Source organism: Eutrigla gurnardus, assembly GCF_963514095.1.
Source record: "Eutrigla gurnardus genome assembly, chromosome: 16".
NCBI classification, from domain to species: domain Eukaryota; kingdom Metazoa; phylum Chordata; class Actinopteri; order Perciformes; family Triglidae; genus Eutrigla; species Eutrigla gurnardus.
In genome coordinates this window covers 8,780,809-8,801,865 of record NC_139927.1, presented here as the reverse complement: position 1 = coordinate 8,801,865, position 21,057 = coordinate 8,780,809, and the positions used below count along the sequence as shown (strand labels likewise).

The 21,057-nt window shown below is 40.7% G+C and overlaps 1 protein-coding gene across 2 annotated transcripts in view; it reads right to left on the bottom strand.

Moving 5' to 3' along the window:
* Window positions 1-21,057, bottom strand: part of fig4a (FIG4 phosphoinositide 5-phosphatase a) — a 33,400-nt gene that overhangs the window by 4,065 nt on the left and 8,278 nt on the right. Inside the window, exons 9-22 of one of the 2 annotated variants that reach the window (XM_084030073.1) lie at window positions 19,801-19,901; window positions 18,999-19,161; window positions 17,056-17,153; window positions 14,647-14,780; window positions 14,381-14,497; window positions 13,377-13,422; window positions 12,773-12,921; window positions 12,147-12,313; window positions 8,883-9,021; window positions 7,747-7,805; window positions 7,131-7,278; window positions 6,751-6,834; window positions 5,543-5,741; window positions 1,311-1,396 (exon numbers count right to left, since the gene is read on the bottom strand). In XM_084030073.1, the coding sequence (XP_083886199.1) occupies window positions 1,311-1,396; window positions 5,543-5,741; window positions 6,751-6,834; window positions 7,131-7,278; window positions 7,747-7,805; window positions 8,883-9,021; window positions 12,147-12,313; window positions 12,773-12,921; window positions 13,377-13,422; window positions 14,381-14,497; window positions 14,647-14,780; window positions 17,056-17,153; window positions 18,999-19,161; window positions 19,801-19,901 (1,690 nt within the window). Of the gene's footprint in view, window positions 1-1,310; window positions 1,397-5,542; window positions 5,742-6,746; window positions 6,835-7,130; window positions 7,279-7,746; window positions 7,806-8,882; window positions 9,022-12,146; window positions 12,314-12,772; window positions 12,922-13,376; window positions 13,423-14,380; window positions 14,498-14,646; window positions 14,781-17,055; window positions 17,154-18,998; window positions 19,162-19,800; window positions 19,902-21,057 lie in introns of those variants that run through there. The other variant, XM_084030074.1, reaches the window with a different exon arrangement.

Here is a 21,057-nt window from a genome sequence, read left to right as displayed (position 1 = left end):
TCTGAGATGAGCTGAAGACGTCTGTCGGGATCTCAAATCTCACATTTCCTCTTCGGATATTTTTCTCTCGCAAAGTCACAATAACATGCGACCATTGAGAGTTCCCCTCTGGCTATTGCTTATGATTATTTAATATTAATGCACTGATTAGCATAGCTTGGGCTGCAGCTAACATCGTCGGAGACATTCCAACTCCCACCCTCATTAATGAATGTAGTTTGATTCTCATTATGTTCCATTACAGTCGGATGATGTCAACAACAAATTGACTTTGACCTTTAATATCATTTGACTATTTATATAGTATATGTGCATGTATTTGCTGCAATAGAAAATGTACCTGTTAACCTACAAATGATGAATATTGCTTCAAAGACAAGACAGTCCAGTGACTACAGAAATAATAACCAGGGCCGAGGAAAAAAAGAGCTATTAAAGCTCCATCAAATGCATCAGGCTGCATCAAACGTGCAGCTCGCGTCCAAAGAACAGAGAGTTGTGTTCATTTCCAGAGCCTGATATTCACTGTGGCTCATCAACGTGTTTGGGAGCAAACGGGGAGAGAAGACTAAATGAAATAGTAAGAACAGGCAGAAACGTCGGGGGGGAAAGGAGGGGCGAGGTGGACAAAAAGCATTGAGGTCAGAAGTGTGGTGCACACAGCAGGGCAGAGTTGACAATGTCCCTTTTGCAAAAAATGACGGATATCACCCTGAGGGGGCTGCTGGCACTGAGTGCTTGCTCCTCCCGTCTCCGTCTTGGGGACCGGGTGCATTGGCCAATGTACTAATAGAAATAAAGCATTTTCCTCGGGACCGGTTTAATGGGCGGAGGCGGTGAGAACACATGGCTGCGGCTTCGCTTCAACGTGGCACCAAAGAAACACGCTGGAGCTGCAGCACACTGAGAGCTGAAGGCCAAACAAACACATTCGGTTTGAGTCGGTGGGTGTGACATGAATAAAATGCATGCGGTATTTGTGTGGTTGTCATTATTCTCCGTCTCGCAGCAACCGCGTGAAAAACACCTCTCAACATGAGGCAGTCCAGTTCAACACGGCTGCAAACCACGACCTTAATGTCAAATATATATTGTTAAATGAACACCTCTTGAAAATGATTATCTTTGTAAAGGTAGGATTTATGGCTGAGCTGCTGCATTACATGTGTGGCCACTGAGCACATGACTCTCTTCCCTTAGAACTGAGTTCTGTAGTAAATACGGTATAGGCCCTATACACTGTGGCCAACCATTGGATTATGCATTGGAATAATAATAACAACAGTGCATGTAAGCTTTGTGCTTATTACCTTTTATAAATGAGCATGTCTTTCTCAGCAGGAAACTCAGCCAGATTGAGTCCATAGGGCTCCTTCACCGACTGCTGCTGGACCTCCTGTCGAGGTGAGAAGGGAAAGGTGAGAGGCTACAGAACACGTGCACCAGACGGAAAAACACAAAAAGGTTACGACAAAAAGTTTTACTGCGACATTGAACGGACCGTTAAGAACGACACAGGGTTCGGCCGCTCGCTTACATCCAGCTCGAATGCCACCAAAGAACACCTTGCTAAACTGGAGCGAGTCCAAAACAAAGCAGCACGGCTGGTTCTGAACTGTTCCTACACAACAAAAAACTACATGCACTCACTTTTACATTGGTTGAGAGTTGAGGATAGGCTGAATGCCTCTGTATTCACATCAACCTGGACAGTTTTACACAACAAAATTCCACTAAATCAATACAATACGATCAATTATGGCATGGAACAAGTTGCCAACTATCTTAACTACAATAAATAGCAAATATTGGCACCTGGGCCAATCATACATCAAAGAAGTATAGTCTTACCTAGGGGCAAACATCTGCAGAGGTCTATAATATTTTAGAAGGTTTAAAGTGTATTTTCAGTGTACCTTTTAAATTAAACTCTTGTAAATTCATTTTGTAATTGATTATGAATGTATTGATTTTTAACTTTATGTATTTTTTAATATTTTTTTTACTGCTGGACCCCAGGAAGAATAGCTGGGTCTGTGCCGCAGCTAATTGGGATCCTAATAAAAATAAATTAATAAACTCTGCCAGACACTCAAAATCTAAAGTCACACAGACATCAGGTTCAGCCGCTTCTCTACAACCGATTCACTACTTAAGACGGTCTAAGGCGTGTCATTTATGCAACTAAGAATGTAATTTGATTGTTGGTGTCTGATGAGGTGGCTTCATGCTCAGGGACAGCGCCCTCCTGGGGGTCTTGCACACAGCATCTAAAGTTCATAGACACATAATAACGGCAAATAAACAAGATCAGTTTTCAAAAAGGTCAGATGGGTTCAAGCCGATTCTAAAAGGCTTAATGTAAAAAGATGGCGTACTTTTCTGTCATTTGAAAATCGTTTGGAAGTATAATATAATATAAATAAATGGTTAGATTAAGTTGGAAGACGATTAAAACATAACCAAGAGACATCGAACAATAAGCTCTGGTCAGAAACACATAAAGCACAATGAATGAAATAAAACCTCAATTAAAAAATTAAAAACTACTGCTAATGATAATTCTTCATTACACAATGCTGAGAGGACAGAAAGTAAAACAGTATGTTACGTTTTTTTCAGTTTAGAAAACAGATAATTGAGCCAGATAAAGCCTGATTAAAATAAGGATCTCAACAGAATGAATAGAACGGCTCGTCTGAAAATGCAAACACAGCAGTGGAATGGAGTTTTATAGGAGATAAAGAGAGAATAATACAGATCAGGCTACGGTGGACATGCTCCCCGGATTTATACCATCGAAGAGGCAAGAAAACGTAGTATGGCCTGATTAATCTCACTTTCTGTGTTCGCATGTTGGCAGAAAATTCATGTAAACAGCATGAGTCCATCTCGCCTGGTGCCGTGGTGTGAGATTGAGTGTTATATTGTGTTTGTGAGTGTTTTCTTGGCAGAAACATTGGACCGTGTCATTACAACTGAGCAAAACCTGTTTCCATGGTTCAAGGAGATTAAACCAGAGATCAACAGGCATAATGAAAACCTGGAATCACTTCCTGATGAAGGCAAGAAATGCAAAAATGTTAAGTCAATAGAATATTGTTTACTGGAGAAGAGCTGTGCCGTGTGTTTTAATTTTTAATAACAAAAAAAAAAAAAATCATCACATTGAAACATTTTGTAAATGCATTAGTTATAACGCAACCTGTGCTCAAATCTGAAATTTGAAGCTGTGACATTTAATAGAGAAACTTTTCATTATCTACGTTGCTGCAATGCAAACCTAGATAATATTGCAAATATTGAAAAATTTATTTGTGAACAAATGATGCATCCCGAGGATGTATTCTACCTGCTTCCTATAAAGGACAGAGAGGAGCTTTTACATAACAGCATGCACCGGAGCGGCCATAAAAACAGTCAGTCAGTCTCTTTGACTGCAATATGCTCAACATAATGCATTCAATTTTCACAATTTATTGATCCACACTGCGAAGGGGAGGGGAGAACGGGCGAGGGTGTTCCAAGGCCAAAAAACAGCGGCTGTGAACACAATCACAAAAACACACAGAGGCTCGCACAAACACAGTACACACACACACACACACACACACACACACACACCTCCTGCAGCATATACACATTCATGCTGCATGTGAGAGGACAAACGAGTGTGCAAACACACACTTGCTCACACAAACACAAGTTGGTGAATCTATTCATGTTCATGCAGGCACACGTACCCCTCATATTGAGGGGAATATGAAATGAGCATGTGTAATTACATGGCAAGCGTAGTAATGATCTGATGTTTAAATATTTCAACAGTTGTGTTTCGTGCGGGGCGCCCGAGCGATCCATTCTCAGTGACGGGCTCGGAGGAGGCGGCGACACGAGACGCAGGAAAGCGGGATAAGTGTGTGTGCTCGACACGTGAGCTAAATGTCCAGACGGAAAATATTCACCAACAGCTCGCTGCTCGAGGCCCCGAGAAGACGGACGGTAAAATACATCATAAACCAGGAGGGGGGAGAGTCCTGGGGAATTTTCTCTTTTGCTATATATTTATTCTTGACGCATAAAAAGGGGCAATTTAGTCAAATCTTCAATATTGATTAAAACGTGCTGTTCTGAATGCAATTTTCTTTGCAGTACCGGCATCCAAACAATACTTTCAGAAACATAAAACATACTTTATAAACACTTTTTGTTGTTTAACATAATTTGCTTCTTTGCAAAGAAAATCAGCACCACTCTTAAAACCGTCTCCTACAGAATATATTTGGGTTTTATGTTCATTTCTGTTTGTGCAGATGAAATAAACGAGATATAAGATGTTAATTAGCAAATGGAAGCTTGTCTGCGTGAACACACTTTCTCAAGAATTGCAATCATTTCAGGCAGGATGATCGTGACTTGACATTTTCATATCTTCCCATCCCTAATCCCTTAAGACACTATCACACTTAGGGAACTGTGGACATTTCAGTACGGACTAACGAATACAGTACTGCTGATCCATAGGGCCATGCCTTTTGCGTAACAAACAAAAAAAACCTACATTTGATACAAAGGTCAACTTTAACAGGTTGAATTTAACCTGCTGACTTCATCGCTGTCATCATTACGGATCACACAATACACGGGACCGTGGCCTCGATCACAGGCTTCCTTTTGAAATGTCAAACGTGTCTCTGAATGAGAGCCAATCTGTCATGTGTGCAAATCAGCACAAAAGGAGCAGAATGTATCGGCAGAACGAGTCAACTCATACCTGCGGATGTCAGTAAATGATGGCTGTAACCATAGTAGCATCATGGCCACTGCCATTTCCATATGTGTACCTTCATTCATCACCAAACAAAACCACAAGGAATATCAATTTGACTAGATTTTGACTAAAATCAGATCAGGGTTCCATTTCTGACCGACTTTCCAAAAAGGACGTTCAATAAAACAGACTTTTTGTACATTTCCATACAGTTTTCACTGCAGTGAGGATCAAGCACTCATACAGGGATACATGCAGAGTTGCTCTCCCCATGGTATGTAGACAATACTGCAGGTATGGATGATTGGGTTCTTTATGTAAAAAGATCCTCTCTTTTATTCTCCATGAAACACGAACACAAACCCACACCATTTAGACCCTCGGCTCTGGAAACCCCTGTGTCAAGTTGCCTGCCTACTCTCCTGGCTGACGCAAATAGAAACACAGGAAATTTCTTTTTGGGGACTCGGGGGGAAGTGGAGAGGACAAAATTACAATTAGGCTGACATACTCAAATTGAAAAGCTTTTGAGGCCCAAAATATAGCAGGTGGCATAATGCGATGACGTTTCCCCGAGGTCCTTAGAGGAGATTTCATATCCTTGAAGCATGAGATGATATCATTTGAGAGGTTGATTTGTTTCCTCTAAATTAAACAATTTAGAATGATTTGGTTCGACTTGTGTTTTCACTCTCGAGTGGTTTAAAACCGGCTGATTGAGTGTAAAGGGGTTTCAGTGATGTGAACATCAGATGCTTCGTGTTCTTATACCTCGATCGTGCGGTTGCTCTCCCCGGACTCCGTTAGTAGTTTGATCGGGGTAGAGCGCTGGGACACGGATCCGTCGTCGTCGCGGTCCTCCTCGGAGTCGTCCTCTGATGTGCTGCTGATCGCCTCCTCACTCGGGGGAGGAGGGGCGCTGGCTGCGGTCTTCCTCTGGAGCAGCGTCTCCTCCTTGCTGCTCTTGTTGCTGTAAATATCCACAAACGGCCACGATGATTAACAGGATACGCACAAAGAGTGAGCTGGCAATTAGCCGCCATATAATCCTGAAGACTCGGCTCTAATGTGAAGTATTTGGATACAAAGTCTAGATTTAGTGAGGTGAAGTAAGGATACCTTAAATCTCAGTGAACTGAATATCGGCTGGTTGTATAAAACTGGCCGTTATGAAAGAAGTTCATTGCTTTAAAGGATAAAACACTCAAATCTGAAGTAAGGATGGTCTCCTGATCATATAAAAGAATCAATGCTGACAAATCTGATGTGATTATGTTAAAAATGGACGGTAAGGATGAAAAAGCAGGTAAATCCATAGCTTGGCCCCACTCTAATAATAGAAATGATTTACCACATTTTACACTCTTTTTTTCTACGCCAAAAATTATTGTTTTTTTTATTTTTGTTGTTATTTTGCTTCACTAGTTTACTACAACCGTGTTTTAATCATTCATTGCAAGCTGCTATTTGTCCATATTTGGCTTGTTTTACCTTTTCTTGTTTTTTTTTTTTTACTGTTATTGTCTTCGTATGAGCGACCACTGTGTGGAAGCTGATGTCGATCCAAATAAAGAATACGCATTAAAAAGGACAACACTGACGCAGCACAGAACATCAGAGTGGTCAGGTGTAGTGCAGTAGTGGTCATGCTGTACTGCAATAATATGGAGACAATTATGAGCCATTAGCACACGATGTTTCTAATCAAGGAGCTATTTTCTCATAGTATGTGATGTGTGTGCAGGGGAGCTTATTTTAGAAATATATATGCGCACACACAGTTCATCACAGGTGACTTCAACACTGTGTGTTCTTAACAATGACAGGGAAAAGGACAGAGCCTTGTTTTTGTTAACCCGAGAACACAGTGTCAAATGAAGCCACGTGTATGAGGACACAGTGACATGGGATTTATTACATGAGAAAAACAATTACAACATCACAACTGTGGACATGTACATAGCCTGAGATGCACTCACCCCAGCACTGATTTTCCCGTTTCCTCTGGCTTGCGAACTGTGAACGGGCTCGGGTCCACTCCAACTGTCTTGGGCATGAATTCCCTTAATGAGCACAAATTAGAAGGAAACACATTAGCTGACATCCTGCAGTGGCATAAAAAAATAACAGCAAATTAATCTTCGGTAGATTATTGATTAAAGTTGTTTCCTAGCAGCATTAGCTGCTAGCCGCAAGCTCGGCTAACACCATGCTGAGAGCAGCGTGGCTCTGAATTTGGAAATTAGTACCTTAACGAGCAACGTCAACACTGAAGTAAGCATTAAAACATATCTGGTTGTAAATTACAACCCAGTCCATGTCCCTGATTGTCAAAGGGTTTTGGTATGCGTGTATTCACCGTGCAGAATTGGTCATGGCGATGCAGAATGTGTCATCAAAGGAGGTAAGTTCATACGGTTTGAAGAATTCTGTGTAGATGTCAATGCTCTCCTCGAAGCGGTTCACTCGCTTCACTTTGATTTTCTTCATGGTGTCTTCACAGGGAACTGAGCAAACACACAGAAAAACCCCATCCATAATACACAGAAAGTACAAATCTGGCAGTGTTTTGTTAGCATGTCCCATGAAAATGGAACATTTAATAACAAGTATCACATGTGCAGCAAAAGTCTGGTGTTGGTTACCATGTTACCATCTCCGGTATTGTACTATACTATTAAAAACACCAATGAGGCACAACGTTGCACTGTTTTTTCCTTAAGGATGATCTCCCAGTCACTGTTCTTCATAAATACTCCCATTTTTAGAAAATGGGTGTATTTGCTCCCATTTTCTAAAATTACAGCTGTTTCAGGAAAAGTTTCCCTTAATAATTCCTACAGCTTTACCTCCGTCGTCAACCGCAATGAGAATATAATTTTTTTAGATTTTCATTAAAGGCATCAAGACATGAATCTATCACATATTATGGATATTGCAAACATTATTGCGGATATCGTACACTGAAGAGATACCTTCATCATAGGCCACAGGAAGGTAAGACAAGACTCCTGCTGACCACCACAGTGTGTAGCTGGAGACAGACAAAATACACAAATGGGTTCAAACATTTCACAAGGACAGGGCTATATTTTAATATTATATTAATATTGTGACAGAAGTAGATATTGCCTTAGATTTGGGATATCCTAATATGGCGGACGTGTAGTCTTGTACTGGTTTTAAAGGCTGCGTGAAGTAAAATGATGTCATTTTCTGAGCCGCTCTCTCGTTTACTTTTACCCACTTACTCATTATATCCACATTAGGGATGATTATTTATCTTATTGTGTAATATTTTGTGAAAGCACCAATGATCAACCCTTCCCACTGACTGATGTGTATTCTGCAGTCTGCACCGTCTCTCATGGGACTTAAGTTACATAACCTAGATATTGAAATTGCCTTGGCTGATCCACCTACTGTACAACTCCTGAATACATCAGCCTTTTATTCTTTATTACCAATTTGAGTGAAAGCAAAAAAAAAATGGTGTTTTAGTGTGTGGTGTGCTTCTTAGGGGAGTTTGAAAGAAACAGATGCACTGTGTGGCTGCAGAATTGATTTCGGTTCCAGCCATGTTAATAACTTGGAATAATGGCTGGGAGACCGTGGTCCCTTGTGTCCACATAAACTAGTGTTCTGTAGCAGAAAACATGGTCTAGTTTTATGTAAGCATGAAGACAATGGGGTGCAAACAGATTGTGCAATCATACGCACACACGCACATGCACACAAATGACGAGGACAGAACTACTTGTGGGTCAATGCCTATAAAAAAATATACGAAAAGTACTGAATCACGAGTATGGATGCACTGAGTGATTATTTAATAATCACATCGGCCACAAAAGCATCAGCTTGGACAGAAAACAGCCACACAAACAGGCTACAAACTTATATACAGTATGGTATGACATATACGACATAATAATCTAGTACATTGGTATCATACACAAAAGCTACAAGTAGATACATAATTATTTAATATAAGAGATATATTTTTGTTAATTCCTTTAGGAGACACCAGAAAAACAAGAGATTTTTATGAATTATACCGGGCAGGATCAGCAAATATTTGTGCGTTTGTAGTAGAAGTCTGTGTGCGTACCTGCGTCTGTCTAGGGGGAGGGACATGGTGTTCTTCTGATGCAGGTAGAAGTCAGTGGGCAGCTCCCACAGGTGTGGCTTGGACTCCGATGGCTGGTAGACTTGGAGAAACAGATTGATGGCATCCTGTCTGTCAGCATCTAACAAAAAGCAAAAGGCATAAAACATAGTAAATATACATTCATTCATAGAAGACTTTAAAAGGCTACAGTGAGGAAGTTAACAGGGAGATATGTTGTCATACAATTAAATTGAATGGAGTGATTTTTTTCAAACCGAGAAAGACATTATAATAAAAAGCTAAAATGAGGCGATACATCTATTACATTTACAGAAAAATTAATCTTAATCTAATAATCAAATCATGATTTAATTTCTCAAGCAAAAACACCAAACATTCCCAATTCTACCCTGAAATTAAGGTGATCAATTGTGTGTTTTAGACGGTTGATCAGAACAAAGTTATTTGAAGAATATATAAGAGTATGCCATCTCTGGGAGTTTAACCCCAGATCTGTAATTTTAATTTTTATGTTTCTATGCCATCATATGTTTATAATTTCATACTATTTAGTACTATTTTCGATGGTTCAAAAGGATGAAACGTAAGTGAAGCTGAAGCAGAGTCACATAAACAGGAACCTTTACTTCTAAAACTCTCAGAAACACCGCCCTGCTTATGGGAGCGTGCTGAAATGATCCGTTTGTGTGCTGAGCCTGTGACACGTGTATTGCATGCGGCCCAGTTGGGTGCCGTTTAATCAGTCCGCACTGTGAAGCCCCGTGCTGTTGCAACACTTGTATTAGATAATTAGAAGCTAAATTGCCTTTTATTAAAGCCTGCTGCCAAGCCTTTTTGCCTCGGCAATTTTCAGCCTCACATTCATTCAACACGTCATAAGATAAGCTGTGGACATACGGTACACGTGCAACAGACGTGATTGTCTCTCAAATTCACCACATTTACCCCCATTTTACTGGTCTCGTCAAAACAGTCATACACATTTTCTTCTCCATTTTAAGAGGCTGCAAAGTATGGCAGTGTGTGTTTCGGAGTCCAAACTGCTGTGAGTCAGAGGGAAGCTGTACGAATGCTTGGCAGTAATGTAAAAAGTATATGTCATCCATAATGATGGTGTGTGTGTGTTCTGATAAGTATCAGATTTTCAAAAAATCTGAGACATCTGAGCACGTGAAAAACAAACTTTAAAAAAAAGGACTTTCAAGTAACCAGCCACAACACTGTGAATAATCAAATAATAGTTACATATAGTCATATAGTGTCAAATTCAAATGCAGATCCCGCTGTTCTGCTTGCATTAACATTTTGGCGGCGGCTCCTTTACACTCTGACAGTTTTCCTTAAATTAGAATAAATTGCAATAGAACCCATTGCTTATGTTGGGATTCAAGACTACAGGCCTTTAAACCCCGACGTCTGCTTTTTGTGCAATTAATTAGTACAAAAATATATTATTTTCAAAACAAGGTTTTTGTCACGAGTACATCCATACAAAAGGAGAATATAAATGGGAAAGCAACATCATTTTTTTTTGGACTTCTGAAATTTCACACTCAGACAAAAGGTTTCAACCAATCATGTTGCATGTACACTAAACTATTCAACAACATGGAGGATACCAATCAAGAATCAGGCAGACAGCAAACAGACAGCCCCTCTTGCATGGCATTGGAACACGATCATTTGTTGCTATGGCGATTGAATAAAAATATTTTATATAAAATAATTTGTATTGCATGTAGCTTAAAAATACAGATTGCTTAATATTCTTGAGGTTTGAAAGTGGTTGGAGAGTTGTGAGTAGCTAGCAAGTCTCATAAGACATGCTAATATAATTTGGGGTGAATGTGGTTGTGTGTCCTCCTGGTAAAAGGGGGAGGGTCACAGCAGACGCTAACTACCAAATCCTATTGGATGAGGATTTTTCACTTTTCTCACTTTCATATATTTTACTTTGAAGAGGGTGCAACTTAGCAACAGGACAACAGTCATCAAGGTCAATCACTTCAAATGACAAGAGCTAATAAAGTGTGTGTGTTGCAGTGTATAAAACTTGACATCTCAGTCTGAATTGGCGTTCTGCTACTTTAACAGCTCTGCAACCAATGACCCCATTTTTCAAAGTGAGGTGAATGACATGATTCGGAAGCAAAGACACAGACAGTAGGGCAACTAAGTAGGTCACGTAGCACGGCTCTATTATGCTTGACTTGAAGGCTGGATTTGATAGTTTTCAGCATGGACCCTATTCTACCATGATTTTGTGTCTAACTGACTAATGGGGACAACAGTTTCCGATAAATCTCCAGTATTGAGTGAGATCCTATCGGGGTATGCTGGCTACTGAAAGTGCTTATTTGCTCTGGCTCATAGTGTTAAAATAAGCGTCAACATTATTGGAAAAACTCTCGCTCAGGGAGACGTTTCATTTGGAAATCTCACAAGGTGACATGTTGCCGGGAAGTTACCCTTAAATACAAAGCAGGCGACCTTCCTTTCCATATCTGCGGTGACAAATTCTACCTTTTGATACGGAACAATCACTCATGTCCTTATAACATCTTTTCATAGGTGTTGACAGTACATTTCTACTAAAAGAAAGGAAAATGTCATAGAAATGTTTTCGAATGGCACCCACAGTCTTCAGGGAACTATGCTGGATATGACTCAGTGTGCTTTGCTGTTGCAACCGATATGTACGTTCGCATTTTAAGAAATTAGGCGCTACATCACAGGCTGGGCTGTATTGTAGCAACACAATATATTTTTGTATGATGTGGTGTTCATGCTGTGCTCTCTTTATTCCCCCTTTAGAGTGGCACGCTGGTGAATTTTGGTTGGAGCTTGCAACCAAAGGTGGGAATATAATGTAGCACCAAACTGAACAAAGTTGACCTGTGAATGTCTGTATACATAAACCATAGCAAAGATAATATTCTGAGTCATTTAGCTTTAAATTCAACTTTGCTTTAACTAAATATCAGGGGTTTTGTGTTGGTTCATTTATCTATATGTGTGTGTGTGTGTGTGTGTGATCTAGAGCAAATGTGTTTGCAAAGGTTGACTATGTTTCCATGGTAACCTTTAATGAGGGTTCGAGTTTCAAAGAGAGTTGTGTGCTGGCGAAGGCGGGGTTTAATCTGGATGGATTTCAGGGTTAAACAGATGCGTGGGGAGCACGCCATCAAAAATGAGAGATGAGTAACGCTTATCATGTTGTGTCAGACGAGATATGCAACGCACCTGAAAAAGCATTGCTGTAGTAGCGTGACAGTGTCTGCATGATGTCTTTGGAGTGTTGTGTCCAGGGAGCGATCTTGCGGTAGGTCTTGACCCTGTGGACCAGCTGAGAGCCGCCGTACTGCAGAGACAACGTGTCTCCATGGTCCTCATACAGCTCCTCGAACAACCTGGGTCACAAAACAGACATTAACGTGGACTGTGGTCTTGATTCATGGTTGGTTGGTTCACTGTAGTTGCTTTACATTTGCTGTATGTATTAACCTCCTTATCTATATCACTTGTTCTATAACCAAAGAGCTGAGAAATATTATTTAGTGGTACTAATGTAGTTCTACATGTTACATAAGGCAGATATATGCTGCAAATAAGTGGGTTATACATGACAACTGGTGTAGAAATGTGGAATATGGAAGTAAATAGGAATTTGTGCAGCAAACAGTGAGATTAAGGGCTGTAACAGCTGTTTCATTCGCTGCTTCTGATCCATCCTTACGAGTGAAGATGGAAAAAAACTCTCCAGTCACATTTGGTATATTGCTATAGTGACCAACATTTGTTTTTTATTTAATTCTTTTTTTAAACACATATACCAAATTTGCTTAATAATTAAAAGTTAGATGCTTTACCTCACACAGTCAGTATCAAACTGGAGTTTGGGCTTGTCAATCATTCCCAGTGCATAAAGCTGATAGGCCAGCGCACACTTCCCCACCATGAACTGGGCGGTGTTGGTCCGATCCAGACAGTCCACACAGTTGGTCCGCAACACACCGGTCTGCAGCAATAAAGGATGTTTACGTACAGGCAAGACACAAACGACATGGAAACGTATTCGTGGAATCACAGTATCAACTGCAAACATATCTCGGTGTATTTACAACCCCTAAGTGGTGGCCATTATATTGCAGTAAGCAGCTTGAATAATGTCAAGAAGGTCAGTGTTTAACAACGTTTATCAACGTTCCTTTGAAAAACTCCCAGCATGCAACTAAATGCATTGGCCTAGTTTTGCAAATGAATGCAGAGTCCCTTTTAAATAAACATTGTGACAAAAGCTGTTTCCTTGGCCCAGAAATCTCACAATATTTAACTTATATAACTCAATTTATAGAGTCAACCATTGTAAACACTACTTTATTGAAAATGGGTTAGGGGAGAATATTCAGTGCCTTCAGAAAAACAGGATTGTGACATGAAAGTTACAGCAAACCTTTTCACTACATGACCTACCTGCACCCTTCCACTGGCTGTGACTTGTCCACCTAAATCTCCCCACCTGAAAAAAAACAAACATTTAAATTAACTTATACTGGGAATAGAAAACGCATTAAAGTGCATGTTAATTCTACTCTTACTCATTATTTCTGGCTACAAGAGGAGAGATCACTGTCATGACCACCATTTCTAAACATAATGGACTGGATACAAACATACAGTGCAGACATCTAAACTCACTGAACCCCATTAGGACTAGGTCAGACCGAAAACCCTATCAAAGGGTGACAAAATTACAACAATTCACATTTCCCAACATGATCTTTGGAGGTGCTGGTAGATTTTGTTAGGCCTAGTTTTGATCTTCTACCTCAAATGATTAATACATTTTTTTCTTCACATTCTTTAAAATAAAATGTTTTTTTATTTATTTGTGAAGTCCTAGAAAAAAACAACAACAGTAACAGGCGAGGCAAAGAAAAATACATCAAAATAGTTCAGAGGGATAGCTCTGAAGACGAGAAAACATTGAAGAGTAGGTGTTAAAGCAAAGTGCATCTCATTGTGGTACGAACACTGTGACCTGTGTGATGCATGCATGCTGGTGATGTGAGACTGTGTATAACAAAGAATGTGAGCTAGCATTGGGGAAAGAAAAGGTGATGCATACTGGCCGGGTTATGGACAGAAATCTACTCAGCTCATTAGCAGAAATCTCTCCATTAAGAATTCATATCTGGTGAACTTCTAAACCAAGCAATGTCGATAAATGCATGACATACTAGACAAATGGATGATACTCCACCTCCCTAAGAAAAATAAGGCAAATATGCAAATGTTTGAAAGACCATAGTCAAGCAAATGGTTCTGTCTTCTCCTCACACGTTCTCATATCTACCCTCTCTTTATTTGATAGTGTGAAATCCTTCATTTAAATAAAAAAATAAGAAAAAAAAGGGCTGTTCTTAATCATTTTCAGTTTCAGGTTAGTTGCATATTAACGTGAAGAAAAGGCTCACCTGTCGTCTGGTCTGATGGTGTGACAGTAGAAGTCGTAGCGATTAATGAAGAAACCCGTGCGCTTAACCACGTTCTCTGCTATCATACTCAGGCGGTCCAGAACGTTGCACAACTTACTGGGAGAAAGAGAAATGGGAAGATCATAATGATAATTGCTCTTTTTCCCCCCCTGTAGTGGTAGCTGAGTCATGATATGATCTCAGCAACAACACAAACAAATTGGGTTTTAAGAAATATTAAAGCGTGGTGTATTTCTAGTCACCACCTCTTGGTGTAGCGGGCCATGTCCCAGGCGATGTAGTCGATGCAGTTTTCTGGAGGGAGGAACTGATTGAGGTTGATCACAGCTGGGTAGAGCTCTTCACTCAGAATCTTCTCATGTTTCCTTTTTTCTCGTTTCTGTAGCACAACAGAGGGAAACAGATGCATCGCATGTATATCGCATGACTGATGTTCATCTCTTTGATGCAGCCGCAACAGATCCATTCAGGTCTACTCCAGTCACCCTGGAGGATAAATAGAGCTGCGAGAAACAATTTACAGGACAGATGTACACCATGCACCATATAGAGTGTGTCGTGTAAAGCACAGAATGGAGGATAGACACCACAAATAGATGGGGAATATATGATAAGAAGTACAGCAGGATACCTGTGCAAATTGAATATGCAAAGAGAGGGATTAAAGGGTGAAATACCCGATGGACTTCCTAATCCTAATACTGTCAAAAGGCCAAATAAGTGCAGGTTTGAGAACACATATTAATGTACGCCTATGGGATGAAATCTGAAAAGCTTTTATCGTTTTTGAGGACCAGATATTTAATTAATTGATAGTGCACTGATAAAACTTTTTTCTTAATAAAGCATGCACACACTCTTCAGTCTGCCTCTGTGACTTGTGGACACACACACACACACACACACACACACACACACACACACACACACACACACACACACACACACACACACACACACACACACACACACACACACACACACACACACACACACACTTTCTAGGTGTAGGCGAGATACAAACGCAATGCACGTGCACATAACCTCACAAAGGCACACGTGTGCTGTTCACAGTAAGGATAATGATTGCATATGCAGTCGGAGATCGTGAATGTCGGCATGAATCCAAACAGTCACACATGCACGTGTGTGTGTGTGTATATACATAACACACAGGAGGGGGCTGGGCACGGGCACTGTAATGGACGGAAATGCGCATTGTAATTATTTTAATGTGGAGGTTTGCACACGATATGCTTAATGGCCGGCATTTATCTCGTCTCATCTTTGAGTGAAAGGTCATCTCCGGCAGTCAATACAAACGGACTCTCATTCAGTAGGCTGGTTAAAAAAAGTGGTTCACATGCTTGTCCATGTGCTCTCTTCCTCCCTTTCTCTCTCTCAACATAGAAAAAGGCACCGACCCATGAAACAAAACCAGACACCCACCCTGGCGCCGACACCGTCACGCCAACCCTGGTCACCACCGTGAAGAGATGGACCGTCATTTCATGGTTAATTGCCAATTCCTTCCTCTTTCTGTCTCTCCGGGATAAGCGAGAGGGTGTAATGTATGAGCAGGGCGTCCCCTCCCTCACTCCCCCACAGTCTGCACATATCACATGGCCGCGGCGTGTGCCGACCTCCGAGGCCTGCGATTGGTCCCTCGTCTCACGGCTCCCCTTGTGGGTGACAACGTGCGCTCGAAACCCAAGAGTGCATCGTTCAAGGTTGACATACGAGTGTATGTGAAAAGGCGATGCAGAAATGACTGCCGAGCGCCGGCTCAAATGTGGAACAGTGGTGGATGAAAATGAACAGAAATAAGCATACAGCATCTAACTGAAGCTTTCGTTGCTGGTGTATTTTTTAAAAGATTCAATGCTTCAATACCATTTTTGGGGATTTCATGATTTTTCATAATATAACAGTTTTTCATAATTTGTGTTAAATTATGTGTGTGCAGTGATTTCTCCTCGTTCATCAGTGAGGTGTGTTTTCCGAGCAATGCAGAGGAGATGAATAGTTAGAAGTTATTATTTCTACTGTGAGTACTCAACTGCCGAAATCCCACACAATTATCAATCAGCAACAACTCAACCCCAATAATTCCAAAATCTCAGATAACTCCGTGTTGAGCGAGTCCACAGACATGTTACATCCAAAGACACTTGAACAACCCACAACCAACCTGGATCTTATTAATGGTACTTATTAATGGTAACATCATATTTATGTTATAAGAAACGGTTTTCTCCTTTAATACAAAATAAAAAACAATTCCTCTTTAAAATATTCTTCCTTTTGTATATTTTCTTCTCATCTTGTCATCATTTCTGTTAGTGAGCCATTGGAAACGCATGTTTAGTTTCTGCGTTAAAACCAGGAATCAGGATTCATTGAGTCTACCGAAATGCTTTGAAAAAATTATTCAAATGAAGCACTTTTTTTCCCCTCCAATGTATACGTCAGTTCTTTTCATTTTAAGTGGAACATCAGTGTATTTTTTTTCTGCTTTCGGCTTTACAATACTTAATCACTGCATTACCTTGTTGCATCTGTTCCGGAAAAGTGGAGTCATACTGTGCAGTGTGTGTGTGTGTGTGTGTGTGTGTGTGTGTGTGTGTGTGTGTGTGTGTGTGTGTGTGTGTTACCTTGACCAGGTTTAGGATGATGATAGGAGAGCCAAACCGCTGCAGCATCTGGTCAAAATGAAGGGCAGCTACATGGGCGTATGGGTCAGCTTGGTCCACTGAAGGGGAAGTCAAACAAATTGTTTCATGTTGAGGGAATTCGGGGCTTCTCCATTGAATACACGCCAACAAAAATGGAACTACGTACATCAGTGTGAAAACAAAAAAGATCGTGTCTTTGCCATTGTGCCGCAGCTGCACTTCAGACCACTGCCTCGGATCCGCAGCCACTTCCATTTTCATTCTTCTATTCATTATTTTATTCTAAAAATCATATTTAATGCCTTCATTAGGCACTGCTGCAGAGTCCCACACCTGCAGCCAGCAGACAAATTGGACCAGTGAAGCAGCCAGGAGAAAGATTAGAGGAAGTAGGTCAGATCGTGCCAACTGCTAGAAACGGCCAATAAAAACAGGAGCTCAAGCACACAGTTTTCACTCCACTATTTCATCACCACTTTGTCCACCACGCGCTTGTACTTAAGCTTGGGGCCTAGATGAGAGTTACACCCTATAACATTCTTATTGAGGAAGGGAATGTGGATAATGACGATGGCGCAACCCAATTAAGGTCATCTCCTTCACAAACAGGACGTATATATATACCTATGTCACTATGGGACAGACAGATAAGGCAGAGATGAGGGAGTGGGCGATGCATTATGTGATAAGGCCTCTACATTCACAGACCCTCATTGACCTAGATTCTTCTAACAGGTGTCAGCATGACAGGGCTGCAGCTACGTATTTATTGTTGAGGCTTCAACTGAAATTCCAATTACTCACCCCTGTGTGCAGTCAGAAATATTATAATTAATAAAAAGGGATGTAATATGTCTTTGGGGAAAATTAGCAACCGGCAGATGGCATTCTGTTTGCAGTACAGTGTTGAGATAAAGGACCACAGCGGCATCTGGCTGAAATGACATTTACAGGGTTTCGGTGATAACAGACATTTTGGGAAATAAGGCCATTCTTTTTCTCGCTGAGGCTTAGATGAGAAGATTGATACCACTCCCATTAAAAAATATAGAATATATTAGATGTATATCAATACCAGGGGGCGTACCTGGAGTCCAACGACATGTAAGGAGGTACACGTTAAACTAGAACCTGACGGTGCAAGAATCGGGGAAACATTTGGGAAATAAGGACCGTCTTAAAGGGTCAAAGCGGGACCAGGATGATGAGGTAACTTCATACACCGAGGGATCACAGGGACACAAGCAAATGCCATCTGAGGATGAATTCAAGGGGAAACTGGGGCCAGCACGCCAGCAGCCTCCGATGTCATCCGTCTCAGGGACCTGTTCACCTCCCTCCCTCCCTGTTCACCTCGCTCTGGCCCTGGATTTGTGTTTGTATCCTGCTCGTAATGAGAAGAGGGATGAGAACCAGAAGGACAGGTGTCCTGCCTTCACCTATTTCATTCTCTCTTTTTTTTTTCTCTCTTCGACCCAGGGAGTGTGAAGAATGGCCCCGGTATAAAGCCACTCTTATTTCAAGGCAGTTTTTTTCTGATTACTTTTTCTGTCCCCACGAGGTTATTTCTGGTCCTCAACAGACACTGGAATGATTACATTGAGAATTATATACCTGCTGTGGTACTGTATAGTTGGCCACTGAAAAAGGATATGCTTGCATCTTTCATTTGTTATCTGTCTTTATGTATAAGTGGATATGAGGAAGATCTCCCATCAAAGCCTGGGCAGCTTTGCCCACTCTCTAGTTTTTCTATTACAAATCAGATGTTGGGCGCCTTTAGCTGCAAAAAGCCCATTAATAATCCAAGCCATGATACCATTTTAAAGATAATATAAAATATAAAACATGATTCCAATACAAGTAAAAGAGAAAGAATGTAGAAAGTAAGAAAGAATTGTGGTGTTTAGCAGGAGTCTTACATCGTATTGGGGGTTTTGGCATCATGGTTGAAATGTCCTGGGACCAGTAGAGCGGGACTGAACCTCGCACCTGGACATATGAGGAGTAACTTCCTGCTGTGAAAGACATGACGGAGGCGTCGTGGACTATCTGCTCTGTCTCAACCTCATTGGCCACATCCCCCTGGAAACAATAGAAAAACACAAAGGTTGAGAAAACATTCTGGAGCTTTCCATCATATCACATGATCTCAACCAGCAGATCTGTAGATGTTAAGATTTCATTTTTCTGAGCAGTGGAAGAAATTCTTGTTCGACAGCTACAGTACTCAACTGCTGCTTCCAAGGACATTAATTAACTTTGAACTTTTAAGCAAATACAGATACGAAGCCTATGAAGCGCTCTGAAACCATTAGAATAGAAAATAATGGAAATGGAAACAGAGTTTCCGGAACGTTTAACTACATGCAGTATGTGCTTTTCCTGCTGTGCCAAGTCAAACGGTCTGTTGTGATAAAGACCACTCAGACACTCTGCTATAATTAAGTATTCCAATTTCGTACACAAACCTCTTCCCTTGGCATTAATCACAATAACGGGAACCTGTGGATAGTGTGTCCAACCTAATTCCAGGATGCCAGGAAATATATGTTGTTTCTCCCACCTCCCACCCACACATACATACACTCATGCATACTCTAAGAAGAGGCAGCGGGTCAAATTAACCCCCCGTCATCACCCTGAGTCATCTCAATCATCCTGGCGGCCCTCAGCCTCGCCTGCGCTATATATTCTCTCCTGTTGCCTTGGCAACCGCTGTACCTCGCAGTTGGCTCCTCTTTTGAGGAAGCGGGTCCCGGCAAATTTGCTGGAGCGCCTGGCAATGAGGGTGATGTGGACTGGTCGGCCATAGATCAGAAGCTCTGTAGTTGGTGGGTAAAGGTGTAATAATAATAATAATAATAATAATAATAATAATAATAATAATAATCACTGACATCATTCCACAATCATCTGTTTTCAAACACAAATACTGATTAGAATCAGCTGTGTTTTATGTACTACCGGTATGTCATGATGTTTTTTTTCCTACAGTATGAACATAAATAATAAAATATAAATAATACAATAATAAAAATAAGAAATGAACGTGCCGTACAAAACTTCTTAATCCGTTTCTACATGATTGCTTTGGGATATTTAATGAGACCCAATGTTCTCCCTTATTGCCTCTGTTTCCTCTTTCTGCCAGCTTCAGTGTCTCCTGATCTGCTCCAGATTACTGCATTTATTTCCTCCTCCTCCATCCACCCTCTGTTCCTCTCAGAAGAACAGCAGTCGAAGGCCAAATAGTTTCCAGGAATTGTCTAAATTCAAAGCGCCCACACAATGCCACTGTGGCAGAACGTTGCCTGATACGTGTGACAACAGTGTTGAACAGAGATGATGGGCTGCTGCAGCTCAAAAACCGGCATAAAAATGATTTTAAAAAATGAACGATAAAAAATAAAAGTTCCTTTTGTGACTGAAAGGCAAATAGTTTTACACTGAATAATGTCATTTATACAAATGAGTCTTGATGGTAAATGATGACCTGAAGGCATATTTTAACTGTAATAAATCAAACTGTTTACTCCGCTCATGTCCAGCCCAAAGCCCCTCAGCAGGAGTAACCCATGCATCAATACAACAAAAGCTTCTCAAAAAAATCCAAATCCAATTACTCATGTTGGACCTAATACTAATCTCTGGCATGGAGCTTGTGTCAAAACTTCCACGTTCAAGGAGCACTTAAATGAAAGATGAAAATTTAAAAATATGATAATAATAAACTCAATATGTATATATGCATGTACAAATATGGGATTTGTCTTGAGTCCAAGCTTATTTGATTATGAATGCACAAGGTTGCTGCGTTTTCCCTGCAGACAACAGATGGAACAATTATGCAAGTGTTTACATCTATTAACCATTGCTTAATTTCCATATTTGATTTGCTCAAGCCTCAAGAAAAAAAATTGTGGATTTGCGGTGAATCACACACTCTCTCGCTCACAGTGGGATCCACGTGCCGCGATG